This window comes from Amblyomma mixtum, chromosome 3 (genome assembly GCF_055824585.1).
Source record: "Amblyomma mixtum isolate Tamu chromosome 3, ASM5582458v1, whole genome shotgun sequence".
NCBI classification, from domain to species: domain Eukaryota; kingdom Metazoa; phylum Arthropoda; class Arachnida; order Ixodida; family Ixodidae; genus Amblyomma; species Amblyomma mixtum.
In genome coordinates this window covers 78,061,969-78,076,426 of record NC_143014.1, presented here as the reverse complement: position 1 = coordinate 78,076,426, position 14,458 = coordinate 78,061,969, and the positions used below count along the sequence as shown (strand labels likewise).

General features: G+C 47.9%; 1 protein-coding gene across 6 annotated transcripts in view; it reads left to right on the top strand.

Annotated features, from left to right (window-relative positions):
• Window positions 1-14,458, top strand: part of LOC149350698 (uncharacterized) — a 121,721-nt gene that overhangs the window by 101,011 nt on the left and 6,252 nt on the right. For all 6 annotated transcript variants that reach the window (XM_089579812.1, XM_089579816.1, XM_089579815.1 and 3 more), the window contains 6 exons: window positions 1,000-1,276; window positions 5,628-5,792; window positions 7,425-7,578; window positions 9,047-9,344; window positions 10,408-10,674; window positions 13,112-13,239. In XM_089579812.1, coding sequence (XP_089435938.1) covers window positions 1,000-1,276; window positions 5,628-5,792; window positions 7,425-7,578; window positions 9,047-9,344; window positions 10,408-10,674; window positions 13,112-13,239 — 1,289 coding nt within the window. The remainder of the gene's footprint in view (window positions 1-999; window positions 1,277-5,627; window positions 5,793-7,424; window positions 7,579-9,046; window positions 9,345-10,407; window positions 10,675-13,111; window positions 13,240-14,458) is intronic.

Genomic DNA, 14,458 nt, shown 5'->3' with positions numbered 1-14,458 from the left:
ATATATATATATATATATATATATATATATATATATATATATATATATATATATATATATATATATATATATATATATATATATATATATATATATATATATATATATATATATATATATATATATATATATATATATATATATATATATATATATATATATATATATATATATATATATATATATATATATATATATATATATATATATATATATATATATATATATATATATATATATATATATATATATATATATATATATATATATATATATATATATATATATATATATATATATATATATATATATATATATATATATATATATATATATATATATATATATATATATATATATATATATATATATATATATATATATATATATATATATATATATATATATATATATATATATATATATATATATATATATATATATATATATATATATATATATATATATATATATATATATATATATATATATATATATATATATATATATATATATATATATATATATATATATATATATATATATATATATATATATATATATATATATATATATATATATATATATATATATATATATATATATATATATATATATATATATATATATATATATATATATATATATATATATATATATATATATATATATATATATATATATATATATATAAATATATATATATATATATATATGCGTGTTGTTTCTAATAAACTTTCAGTTGATAGTCAGCGCCGGTCCTGTTGTCTTCTTTCTTTGTCCCTCGTCTCAGCGCTGTTTTTTTTTTCCAGCAGTCTGTTAACGACCGCGAGTATTGTCCTGCTAGGCGGAACTGCTGGCAGTGTTCAAATGAGGGGCGGTGCGCACTGACAGCAAGCGCACTCTCCGGCCATCGCGCAAGGTCCGCACTTAATATAATACCGCTGTTTTTACCAGACGAGCGCTCTGCGTTTATAACCCCAGTTGCACTTCTTACAGGTAGCGTGGTCGAAGCTCAAGGACTCCGCGCCGGACGTTTACGAGCTCGTCGAGAAGATGGCCTTCACGCAGCAGGAGTATGAGAAGCTACTTAACTCCTACCAGAACAAAAGGCTGCAGCACAAAACCTACCACCAGATTGCGTGCTCCTTCCTGCACGACAACGAGCTCCTGCTGCACCAGTTCTCCGTAAAAGTAATCGACAAGCCCCAGCTGCACATCGGCGGAATCTTCCCCATTTCAGGCCTCTACAAGCGCATGGGCGGGGTGCTGACAGGTTAGTCGAGAGACTGTTCCCTTCCGCTAACCTCGTGGAATGGCGTTACCGCGCCACCCAGCATCTAATTCGGCAAATATTAGGCCAGTGTGTGTGTCCTGTAGTCGGTACCGGTACGGCTTGCATCATCTATGTGTGAAAACGGCGCATCGGTTACGTAAAGGTACTCGATGGTATACGCGCCTCGATGTACGGGTAGAACTTCAAAAAAGCGAACATCATATGCATTACAGTGTGAACATTCACTACCGGGCCGAGTTCAAACGGCAGTTTTGGTAGGCATATTCCTCGACTACACGCGGCACTACTTCGATGTGCAAGCCATTCATGAACCCTTTGAAAGGAAACTTGACTAAGGCTCGTAGCTTGCTGTACCCGAACGTTAATAGGTGAAAGGTTGTGTTGCGTGAATAGACGCTGTTCTCATTCGGTTGAAGGGACACTTAAGTGGATACTTCAGTGGAGTCAGTGCGACGCGGCTGACTGGCTGCGGTCACGGTAGCTACGTGACGTCTCAAAGAATCTGGCCAGTAGCCATTTCTTAATCGACATACGCAGACACGTTACACTATGGAGGGTGCGGGGTCGCCAACTTCGAGCATGATTGTGGGTTGTCTGCTGCGTGCAGAAGTATATTTTTTGCCTCAGATGTTCATGACAACGCGATCTAGCGAATGAGCGAGTTTATTTAATGTGCTCAAAAGGTGTTTCAAGGGCCCCTTCCAAGGCATGCCGATAGTATAGTAGTGTCGGCCGCAAAGGTTTAGGTTTGTGGTGAATGCCTCAACGTGTAATTATCATCGCTTTCAGGGCGCTCGGCCTTGTTTCAATAGGTGGGGTGTTCAACGTCGGTTGCATTCGCTATGTTTCTCATTTTGTATTCGCGGATCGCGGAACAGCAGTACAGTGGTGAGCAGCCTTGTCTAGAGCGCTTGAGCAGTGCGCACTTGGTAACAAAAACCGAAATTAGAGAGCAGCCCCTCATTACAGGGCAAAGTTTTCGTGCCTGCTTTGTTTACGAGGCTATCTGGCGCTACTTCCGTGCAAGCGTTGCAGCTGGACCCACAAAATCTGGATTTGTTTGCAAGGAAGTGCACCGCCCGAGCGCTCTAGACCAGGCTGCTCACCACTGTACGCGCGCATGCTGCCAGTGCTCGCGAAGCCTTTCTACCGCGCTTCTTTGTGCCGTCCCTCCCCTCGATGCAGGTTGCGCGAAAAGGCCGTCTTTGCGGGGAGCTCTAGCTGAGAACGAGGGAACGCCTAGCCCTGGCGTCAATTAAGCTATACAGCGACACCTTACGGAAATGACCCGCAGCCCTTCGATTCTGTTATCGCCGTGCGTGACGCGAAGTCCTGTGACGAAAATCAAGTGTCTCCCGTGGCCAGCGCACCCGAGCCGATAGGCGCAGAGCCGATAACGCTTCGCGCATGGCCACAAACAATCGGCCCGGGCTTTTGTAGGTGCCCGCACAGCCCGCCGATTCACTCTTAGCATGCGCTGGAACGCCCGCGGGTGACCCGGAATCTGTTTGTTTCTCCCATACCAGAAGTGGAACTCAGCATATCTAGACCATTCGGCGAAGAACTATGATCCGCTGTGCTTGTTGTCTTCGTACTGAAATACTTGGGTGTCAGAAACAAAAGCAGTGCTGTAAAGTCGCAATAAGGTCCCCCTCTATTTTCCACTTTCCATTCTTGTAACTGCCCCCACCCACAAAGGACTGACTGCTGCCCGACTTCGGATATAGTTTTCTTAAAACCAAATTTACTCTGATGAAACCCCGTGCATATGGTGCTGAGCCAAGCTAATATTCTTATTTAGAGCGTAGAACTAGAGCACTGAACTGCCAGTCAGAAATGTGCCACGATGGCATTGAGGGTATATTTATGATTCTTTTTGCAGCAAAACGCTAAAAGGGGCTCTGATGATCGGAAAAATTCCTTTCCTCCATGTACTTTGCAAAATAAAAATTCGCCGTCCAACGAAAGACCATAATCTTTTTTTTTTTTTCTCACGCGAATATGTGGGGCTCCAGCGCCAACCAGGAACGTTTAGGACGCATTGACCCCGTATAGTCTTGCGAATGGTCGGTTATTGGCCGCTTTTGTTGTGCCTAGTAACGCATGCACTGTGTTTTGCCTGAACTCATTCAACACGCCCCCACCCCCCGGTTCGTACCTAAGACACTCAGTCTTTTCTTTTGTTACCTGCACATACATACCGCCTGTAAATGATGTCCACAGCTTTTTGTGCCATAGACATTTGAAATCGAAAAGGAGCTGCCACTTAGCAAATGTTGACAACACACGAGTGATAACACACGGTGTATTAAAAACGCTCATATTCTTACTGTTTACGCGTGGACAAATAGAGAGCGCATAAATCATTTTCTCCAGGTTCCTGACAGTCACCAATATCTGATAACGTGCCAGGCCTCTTCCCTATTCACAGAGCACTCAATCCAGAACACGACAAAACTTGAAGTATGTCGTATCGGATGCCAAAATTAATATAATTGATGTTTCAGAAAATGAGCCGCCGCGGTGGCTCAGTTGTTATTGTGCTCGGCTGCCGACCCGAAAGACGCGAGTTCGTTCCCGGCCGCGGCGGTCGCATTTCGTTGAATCCAAAATGCTAGAGACATGTGTACTGTGCGATGTCAGTGCACGTTAATGAACCCCAGGTGGTCGAATTTATCCGGAACCCTCCACTAAGGAGTCTCTCATAGCCTCAGTCGGTTTGGGTCGTTAAACCCAAGAACCAAACCAAACCAGAAATTGTAGGTTGACTAACGTACAAAAATTAAAAACGCCGTTCCTGCTACCTTTATTTTTAAGCCTACTGATATTTATGTCGTATCTTGCATTTATCCAGATTATGTGTCTTATGTTGTATTATTCGTACACTATATGCTAAGCAACCTTCTGAGAAAGGCACTCGTACATAACTTCGCGGCACATAGCGCTTGCTACTATTTGTTAATAAGAGCTTTCATCGTAACTGCCTGATTCCTGTTAAAGAGCGGTAAGAATTTTTTTTTGATATGGAGCGTCAAGTGAACTACTCAAAATCCCGTTTTATATAGCTGGCCAGCTGTCACTTGTTTAGGAAACAGTGCAGGTACGAACAGAACGGACTAGTGCATAGCACAAGTGTTACTTTCAGTAAAAAAGGTAATAGCTGCAGCAGTGCACCAATAACGCCGATCGATCGAGAAATGCTTGTTTGGTCATGTTGACAATGTCACAAATTTAAGAATATTTTAATGAAGCGCAGTGAGGTTACTAGAATTTTCACTATGCTCATCACGAAATTTCATTTGCATATTATCATTAATAATGGGTTATTTTGGAAAACCGTGTTCGTTTTGTCAGGGGCGGCAGTAACCTTCCACTACCTCCATGGCAATATTATCAGTCAGAGCAGTGAGTAGCCAGTCATCGTCTGTACATCATCGTCACCCGTCTTTATGTCCCTTCTTCGTTTGTCATTCATCTTGTTTTCGCGTTGTTCCATCCACAGTGATCCCCGGTGAAGGCAACCCCGGGCCAACAGGGTTAAAGTGTGATTTTCGTTTTGATGCAACTGCCTCACGGTGATACGACCGAGGTCGATAGCACGCGTCACAAACACGGACGAGCCCAGTGAGCCAACGAGGCAGCCGAAGCTCAGACCTGCTGGACGTAAAGGGCGCCATAGATGGCAACGGTGCTGTTTAGGTGGCCCGCATTGTAACTGCGAGCGTTTTCCGCCTAGAATCCCAACAAATCGCTGGCGGCCGCCTCTTTGGCAGAAGCGAAATGCGTGGGCGTCCAGCCCTCCCCGCCGGAAGGCAAGACAAAACTGCGGTATAAACACGCTCCTCCCGAACTGAGGGAGAACAATCTCTCCGGTTCCAGGAAAAGGGAAAAGAGAGAACGTCTCCACGGCTCTGTTATATAAAGCCTCCGAACGTCGAGTGCTTGATTGCCGTGTAATAATGATTACATGTGGTCGTTGCAATCGGCTGAGGGGTGCATGTGTATTCCCACGTAACGCAATTGTTACGGGGCCGAAGGCTATTTTGTTCTCATAACGTTCGACTCCACTTTATTTCTTTTAAGCCACGCTGATAAATTACCGAGCTAGAAATATACTGCTCAAGAATATCGAAATTTTCCTTTATAAAAAAATAAGCTGGTGTCATCGCTATACAAAAGTATGTCCAGCACGAGACGTACGTTTGTGATGCCTTTGAGCGCACAATAAATGAATGAAGAATATAAAATGTACACACGCAACTAACTTGATATGCCTTGCTTGCTCTGCATGAAAAAACAAATGCCGCTCTGTTTTGATTTCCTCTTGCAGCAGCGCGAATGGCAATGGACACCATAAACCGAAACCAGGACATCCTCAAGGACTTCAGGCTCACAATCCTCGAGGAAGATGGCCAATGCGCCCAGGACGTGGTCATGAAACGCTACATTAATTACGTCACCAGCAGCACCTACAAAAGCCTCATCGGCATCCTGGGTGAGGTGGCCATGCAAGGCACAGAGGAAACCACGGAGCTAGCATATTTTTTAAAACCATGGCCTAGCTGCCTCTCAGCAACTTCTTCCTCTAATCCCGACCATGCACTTTTCTACCAAGCTGCGCCCAAGCAATTCTTGCCTCAGGCCACGCCATGCAGTTTTGTTCCGTGCTCCCCCCCAGTAACCCGCCCCTCATATCACCACCATGCAGCTTTATTGTAAACTTCATAGTATTTTGATTGGTTTTCTTCACTCTGGCCAAAGCATACCTTTTGAAGAAGACAGTTAGGCTAGTTGGTGCTTTGTATATAACGGTTACATGGTTACAGGCGCCTAAAAGCACATCATCATCATCATCAGCCTGACTACGCCCACTGCAGGGCAAAGGCCTCTCCCATGTCTCTCCAACTAACCCTGTCCTTTGTCAGTTGCCGCCACTGTATCCCCGCAAACTTCTTAATCTCATCCGCCCACTTAACTTAACTGCCCCGCCGCGGTGGCTCAGTGGCTACGGCGCTCGGCTGCTGACCCGAAAGACGCGGGTTCGATCCCGGCCGCGGCGGCTGAATTTCTATGAAGGCGAAATTCTAGAGGCCCGTGTGCTGTGCGATGTCAGTGCACGTTAAAGAACCCCAGGTGGTCGAAATTTCCGGAGCCCTTCACTACGGCGTCCCTCATAGCCTAAGTTGCTTCGGGACGTTAAACCCCAATAAACCAAACCTAACTTTCTGCCGCTCTCTGCTACGCTTGCCTTCTCTTAGAATCCACTCCGTTACCCTTAAGGACCAGCGGTTATCTTCCCTTCGCATTACATGCCCCGCCCAAGCCCATTTCTTCCTCTTCATTTCGACTAGGATGTCATTAGCCCGCGTTTGTTATCCACTCCGCCCGCTGAAAGCACACAAGGGACCGCAAAAAGGAAGGAGACGGAAGCATTGCGCCCCGCGTGTTCCTTGTGTTTTTAGGCGCAAGTGACCAGGTCGCCGCTATATACCTTACCAAAAGTAGGCATTCATTCATTCTATCGATGACCCAGTTATATAACGCGATTTTTCCCGATTCTCAGAAATAATCTGCTGCCTGTGCAAATACTCTCTCTTTGTGGCTTTTGTAGTCTTGTTAACGCGAGAGCGTTGAAGAGCCCGTGTCGCAGAAAAGCCACCGTCGTCATCGGCGTCGTTGACCGTAAGCGAAAATTCACGAAAAAATCCCCACAGCAGCAATCTATAGGGGGCAGGGGGCCTACCTAGGGCACGTGGCCTTGCGGAGTTATCACTACTTGCCCACTGGATAGTGAGAAAAGTGGCCACCATGGCAGATGGTAGTTCAATTAATAATTGGTCGCAAGAGGTTGCTCGGGAGGAGCAACTTGGGTCGCACAAACCCCGCCAGAGGCAGCACCTGCCATCGCAAGGCAGTGGCGCATCGCTTCACCGCTGCACCATAGTGAAGTAGGGAATGACTAATTTGTCATAGGTATTCAACCCATTAACGCTATCGCCTCATACCCATAATGCGGCGCTTAATTGTCCCCTCCAGTTCTTTTTCTGGCTGCGAAATAGTTCAGAATGCACAGCCAGGACCAGCGGAGAGACCTCTAAAGAGCAGTCACTGCTTTCGCTGCTTCCAGGGCCCGCATGCACCGAGACGCTGGAGCCGATCGTGGGCGTGGCGCAGCACTACAACACACCCATCATTAGCTACAGTGCCGAAGGGGCTCTCTTCTCCAAGCGCGAAAAGTACCCCTACTTCTTCCGCACCATCCCCGAGAACCACATCTACAGGTACGCCAGTACACGCCTCGCCTTTCGGGCCGGCATCTGCCAGCTGAGGAAAGTGAAGTGGCATCCACACCGCCCGTACCGTACTGTACCCGCGTACTGTAACCTCGTTCCAGAATAGTAGAAAATGGCCTCGAGTCTTGTACGCCTCATATCTCGAAGAGAGAGGCAGTCGTAAAGGCAGAGAAGTTCAATGTCCGGTTGACTCGCATGAGAAGGATAACGGGAGGAAGGAAACATTCAGATGGTTCTGGGAATGGAGGGCGTCCCAGTTGTCCTTCGTGGTTTATAAAAACAAATGTCGCCTTCAGTCCTTCTGGCGCTCAAACCTCTGGCTATTAAATATTTAAGCAGCGTCTTGATGACGTTCTTGTTCTCCGAGGGTCCTCTGGTCCCAGTGGATGTCAGTGGACGAGGGTCCACTGGCGCAGTTCTGCCTCCAGAAACACTTGTCGGAAGCGCCGCAAAGGCGTTGTTACCCAGAGGTTACTTTACTATACAGTGATCATAAATAGCGCCATAATGTATAGTTACAACATTAAATGTTACAGGAAGTTCGTAATTCGGTACCGGTAGGGTGTCTTGGCCCTGTGTCAGCAGGCATGAAAATAAAGGAAGGTTGAGGAACCGCATATTATCTTCCCCGCATAGACTGGATGCCGATATGTGCGGCCTGCGGCCCCATAGTGTCAGTGGCGTGACCAAAGACGGGATTAAGTAGCCGCCGCCGCGGCTGCGCTGCTGAGGAAACGTCGTTGTTCGGGAAGCGGGTTTTATTTTTTGCCGCGTTTAGTCGCTAAGAGTAAGGCTGTTGTCGCAAACGTTTTCACGTGCTCAGCAAGATTAAAAGGGATATTGGTCCAGCATCCTTTGGCTCTATTATTTATGCTGTCAGTGAGAAAGCGTCCCTGTACCAGAGCGATTCGTTGTAAACGCCGAACAAGCAACCCACAGCACTTCCTCCCGCCCCACTGTATGCAGCGTCAAAAACAAGACCACGAACGGCAAGTAGAAAAGGAAGCGGTTTGTCAAACGTTTCAGGAATCACATTTTGCTCCTGGCGCTGCATTCCAGTTCTTAGCGCCGGCGATCGCCAGCGGGACTGTACAATGACGACTGCTGCACGTATATAGCGAACCACTTAAGTAAGCAGCGCCACAATTTCTGCTCAATTGGGAGGCCAGCTCCTAGCCACGTTCGCTGACATCGCACAGTGCACGTGTGTTCACGCATTTCGCCTGCACCAAAATGTGACCGCCGTGGGCGAGATTCGATCTCGTGACCGTGTGCTCAGCAGCCGAACGCCACAGCCACGGCTCTCTAGACAAGTGCTCTGGACAGGTCTGCTCACGTCTGTACATGTGGGCTTTTAATGAAGCACGGAACCGTTTTTCAAAAGGTGCATGCATATTCATTCTCATTGAGTGCGTGTAAGGGCGCATGACACGATCCTGGCTTGCGCTGCGTGCAGGTTCGTGTACTTGAAGCTACTGCAGGTCCTGCAGTGGCGACGGCTGGCAGCGCTCACCGAGGACGGCCACAAGTATAGCGAGTACCTTAACCTTCTGCATGACGACATGCAGAAGATGGGCTACACCTTCATCACTAACCGCAAGTTCCCCCACGACCACGGTACGCACAACGGCACTCACAAGTGTCAGGACATGTCCCAGTACTTGGCGGACCTGAAGTCGCGCAACGCGCGCATCATCATCGGTGGCTTCGACGAGGACGCCGCCCGCGCCATCATGTGCGAGGCCTACAGGCAGGTACGCGGCCATTCCTGCGTCTGCCAATGCGGCCGCTCGACCCGAAGGCCGGCAACGAGCCGTCAAGCTCTCGCTCTGGCCTCACCGGGATTTGAAGCTAAGAGCCTTTCACTGCGTGAATATGCTAGAATCGTAAAGAATGGTCTTTTTGTGTTTTTCGCTTGGCCGGAGGCGACAATCCACAGAGTTAAGCCACCCGCTTAGCTCTCTCTAAAGGAGGAGGAGGAGGAGGAAAAAACTTCATTCAGAGCCAGCACTAAGGCCCAGTGAAAAGAGCGCTTGCTACGCTAAGGCCCGCTGATCATCTTCCGAGCCCGAGTGAAGCCGAGCACTTCCAGCAAGTAGGGGAAGGAAGGGTAAGCGAAATGAGGAAATGTAGTGGCAGTGTTCATGAGTAGAGAACGTGTTCTGTGTTTGCCCTCGTCTCCGTACAGTTCGGACAGTGAGCTGTGCCACGCCATCCGAAGTTGCAGAGAATTAGTTAGGAGAGGAGAGTGTTAGTTTGAACTGTGCGAAGGACGTGTGCTGGTTTCGTGTTGAGTAACTAGTGGGGGTGGGGTAGAATTGTATGACTTTTCCTGGTGTTATGGTAGTTTTCAGTTAGTTGCTCTTTGTATGTTCCGGCGTCTTCCGCTGTCGTTGGATTCGGCCAGGTGATCTAGGGCGCCCGGTTGTTAATTTCGCGGGCCCGTTGATGAACCAACTCATTCACCTCGATCCCAACGTGACCAATCCAAGGCAGGGTGATTGTAACGTTCGAACTGCGGTTACAGGATTCTATTAGAATTTCATGTACGCGGGTTTCTAGTAGTCGGTGTTGTATATTCCGAATGATTTTGCTGGAGTCGGTATAAATGTTGATGTTAGGGGCCTGGTGTTTAGTGAGTAGAGATGCTTCTTGTATGGCATATATTATCGCATTAGTTCCTTGAGTGGTTATGTTGGGAGGGTTGCGTTGCTTGTTCTTCTCTAAGCCCAAAGCATGCTGTCCGCAATGCATTGCGACGGTACGCACAACATTTTCTGCTGCATCCGACAATCGGCACGGTTTTCCGTTTGACAGGGCATGACGGGAAGAGATGGCTACCAGTGGTTCCTGCCGACCTGGCTTGGCCAGCAGGAACAGCGCCACCAGGAGTGGTACAACACCGAGTACTACAATCAGCACTTCAACGAAAGTGTCAACTGCACCCTCAGTGAAATGAGGATGGCTATCGACGGTTACATGAGCCTGCACCCCAAGGCGTACGCCGACGACAACGCATACATGCAAGATAACAAGACAGTGGCTGACTGGAAGGCGCAATACAAGCAGATTGCTACAGGTCAGGTAGGAAAATGGCGTTGTCTTCCCACTGCGCAGTGTTTTACCGGTTCCAGAGATGAAGTGTGGCACTAAGTTCTGGGCTTCATGCGGTTCCGCGCAGTCCACCGTATAGAGTGCACGCCCGTACAGAACACTTTTTTCCTTCCGCAACGTTGAGATCATGAATTCACCAAACGTCACTATTACTGACACTGTATGCGAAGGGGTTGCGACTGATCGAAGCATAGAGGCCGAATATTTCCGTTCTTACTAGCTGCATGTCTACAAAAAGCATCCAGAGCTCTGGGTAGGGAAGGCATATTGTAACACTCAAAGAAAATATATCATTAAAGGGGGCACGGAAACGCCCTTCTAATTCGAGTAACGCTGATGAGGGGCAACGGAGCGCGACATCACAGCGACCTTCATGGCCTGCCACGTGCAACGAGCCTGGGCCAGTGCCAACCAGGGAAAGTGCTGCTCCGCCATCTCCTGAAAAAACCCTTGCCCAGCGACGGCCCATATTAGAAAACGGCTCTTCAGGGAAGTCGGCCTCCTGTGGAACCGCGAAGGGGACTATGTGAAGTGGACTATGGACAATCACTTCACCAGCAGACTACCTCGCCGAAACTGGTCTACACTCCTTCTTTTAACTTTCTGTAACCTACATTCCACTCCCCCTTTTCTTAACTTACGCCTCATGGCAGACTTCTCGAATAAAAAAAAAGAACCTTGGTCGGCGGGTTCGCCATGAGGGAAGGTCTCACAAACACGTTGGTCTAAATGACTCCCGCTTGTTCCGTTCTCTAACAGTCCCTTAACGTCACCCCTACCATTTTACTTTCCATAGCTCGCTGCGTTTAAAGCACATTTAACGTGCAGTGCAGAGGGCGTGCGACAACCGGCGCTGATTAGTACTACACAGTGAGGTCGAACAGGTGATTGTATACGTTAGCACACTTGAGACCAACCAAATTATTACCATGCATAAATAGCGTTTGAAGCACGGGAGCTTCAGATAACTGTCACAATGCCACTTTCACCAGATCGCGCCTTTGCGTGAACGAGAACTGCCCCGTAGCTTCCGCTATCGAGCACCGAGGCGAAAGGATCGATCAGCAGGTTTTGTAGCCATGGGCAGAGCTACAGTATTCTCTGTTGCGGTGGAGTGGAGCTGCCGGCCGTGAGCGGTCTGTGCAGCACGTCACCTGAGCTGAGCAGAGATGAGAGCTGGTTTTCGGGAAACTCAGGTGGTGAACGGTGAGGGCATAACAGCATATTTCCGATTGTTGAGATTACAAAAAGTAGAAAGTCAGAACGATAAATCCAAACTGTGCGTGCTCCCCGTTGATCAGCCATCGAGATTCTCGCAGCGTCATTAGATTGTTCAGGCGCCTGTGCGCCGGTATTGCACGTTACCCCGCGACACGCTTGTCAACTACGACATTGGCCGAAATAGCGCCAAGCCCAGGTGGTCGAAATTATTCCGGAGACCTCCACTACGGCAGCTCTTTCTCACTTTCTTCTTTGCCTGTGCGCTGGTATTGCACGTGACACCGCGACACGCTTGTCAACTACGACATTGGCCGGAATAGCGCCAAGCCCAGGTGGTCGAAATTATTCCGGAGACCTCCACTGCGGCAGCTCTTTCTCACTTTCTTCTTTCACTCCCACCTTCCTCCCTTTCCCTTACGGCGTGGTTCAGGTGTCCACCGAGATAAGTGAGACAGATACTGCGCCATTTCCTTTCCTAAAGAAACAATTTAAAAAACCAATTTACCAGTCGATCACCAAAAAAAATGAAATAAGAGTTTTGGCACATGCAGTATACGCGTTTTCATTCATGTGTCGAGGAAGTGCGCATGCTATACTGATGGGCACATTACGCGAGAAAGCGCCGTGTGGACAAAGGCGCAGTAAACAAGACAATTTAGTTTATAGTCTCCTGTTTTGGATGATAACGCCTGCGCCCAGTTTACTTTCAAGCAGGGACTGGTTAATGGGCCACTCTTGAAGGCGGCGGCCCCATTCCTTGGGCCTTCATCGTCGAAAAAAATGTTCAGCACGATATTCCTATATGAAATTCCTTTGCCACCTTCATAAATTCGCTCCTGCTTGCAGTCAGCATGTGCGTTTTGTGGTCTTCGTAACAAACAACGGCTACAATGAGCTCACCACTGCGGTTGGTGTGGTGTGACCACAGGGTCAGAGCAACGTACAACCATAATAATAGTGTGGCAGTAAATAAAGCCTTGCGCTATGCCGCTATAACATCTGCACTAAAGTTTCCCCTGCAGTTTCTGGGCAGTATAGATATGATGAGTGCGCGTTGCAGCGCATTTTCCCTTCGGGCCACGCATCGGGGCTGTCGCACCACTGACCAAGTGGGGCCGTTCAGAAGCCGCTGCGCTGACGTTGTTGCAGGCACTTTCGCTTATCGTAATTTTTTTCTCCCGTCCAGAAACAAGAGGACAGCGACTACGGTGGTTACGCGTACGATGCCGTGTGGGTGTTTGCTCTGGCTGTGGATGCTTTGTTCAAGAAGAACCACAGCTACACGTCCTCCCTTCATGAAGACGCTACGTTCAAGTGAGTCTTGACTCGCAGTTCACTGGCTGCTTTCAGTATTACGTTGAACTAGCGCAGTCTGACGCGATTCCGACGAAACTGTCGAAAATTTTCAGCAACTCAACCAGGAGGGCTCAAATCGGCCCAGTATTCAGTGTTATCTAAGTTCCTGACGCTGTTTTGTGAACCAACGGGGCAAAATAAGGCGTGGCTTCTTTGACGAATGAGGTTCTCTTTTGCGATAGCACTAGTGAGAAGCAAACACGAGCGTGCCTTCGGGAGCAACTGTTCGGCTGCGCTGCTCTGGCCCTGTAAGTGCATCGCGCACAAAGGGACTTGTAAGTGTTGCATGTACTGTCGCGATCACAATATTTCGGGACATGGGAAAGCGTGGCAAAACTGCGTTCTGCGCCTCCTAACGACGCACTCCCGCTCGTTCTTTCTTCGCAAGCATCTCTGTGCCCTCACTCCTACGTTTCGCACGGCGGACGTAGCTCGGAACCGGCGCCAGGTGCCGCTTCGATATCCGGCTAGCGTCTGCCCCAGCCGCTGAGAAGAGCGAAACAGATTGCTGCTGCCTTTCGCGACACAGCGACTTTGCGTAAAGGGGAGGGGGCTCGCAGTGAAGAGTTCTTTGTTTTACTGCGTTAGCACTATGAGCGACACTTCCCCAAAACGGCGACTTATGAAGCCTCCATCATCTCAGCAGTTCAACTACAACCAGTAAGCACAGTCGACGGCAAGTTCGCTGGACATTAGCTTCGCAGAGTGCTAGACACGCGGAACACACCTGATGGAATTTTTGCCGGGCATTGTTATATTTCTACTTTTTCTGTTTCGCGTATCCGCATTTTTCGCGCAGGGTTTGGTGTACCAACGCTCTTCGCGACCATAAGCAGTTGTCATCTCGGCATATGGAGCCTTGTGGCCCGTTCAGCGCTTGCGCATTGAAAATTGATGGTCACGCCTGCGAAGAACACGAGAATAAACAGAAAGCATAATTGCACGCTCCCTGTCCTTTACCAAGAGTCGCTGCGCCGCGAAAAGCGACACGTGATCTGCTTCACCCATTGGCTGCTTAGGCAAATGCTTGCCAGATATCTATGCGCCACCTGGCGCCATTTTTTATGTACGTACGGCGCACATAAGGTAGGAGTGACGGTACAGAGAGGCCTGTGATGGGCGAAAGAGCGAGGGTGTGCCGTTGGGTGGCGCAGAAAGCAGTTTTGCCACGCTTTCC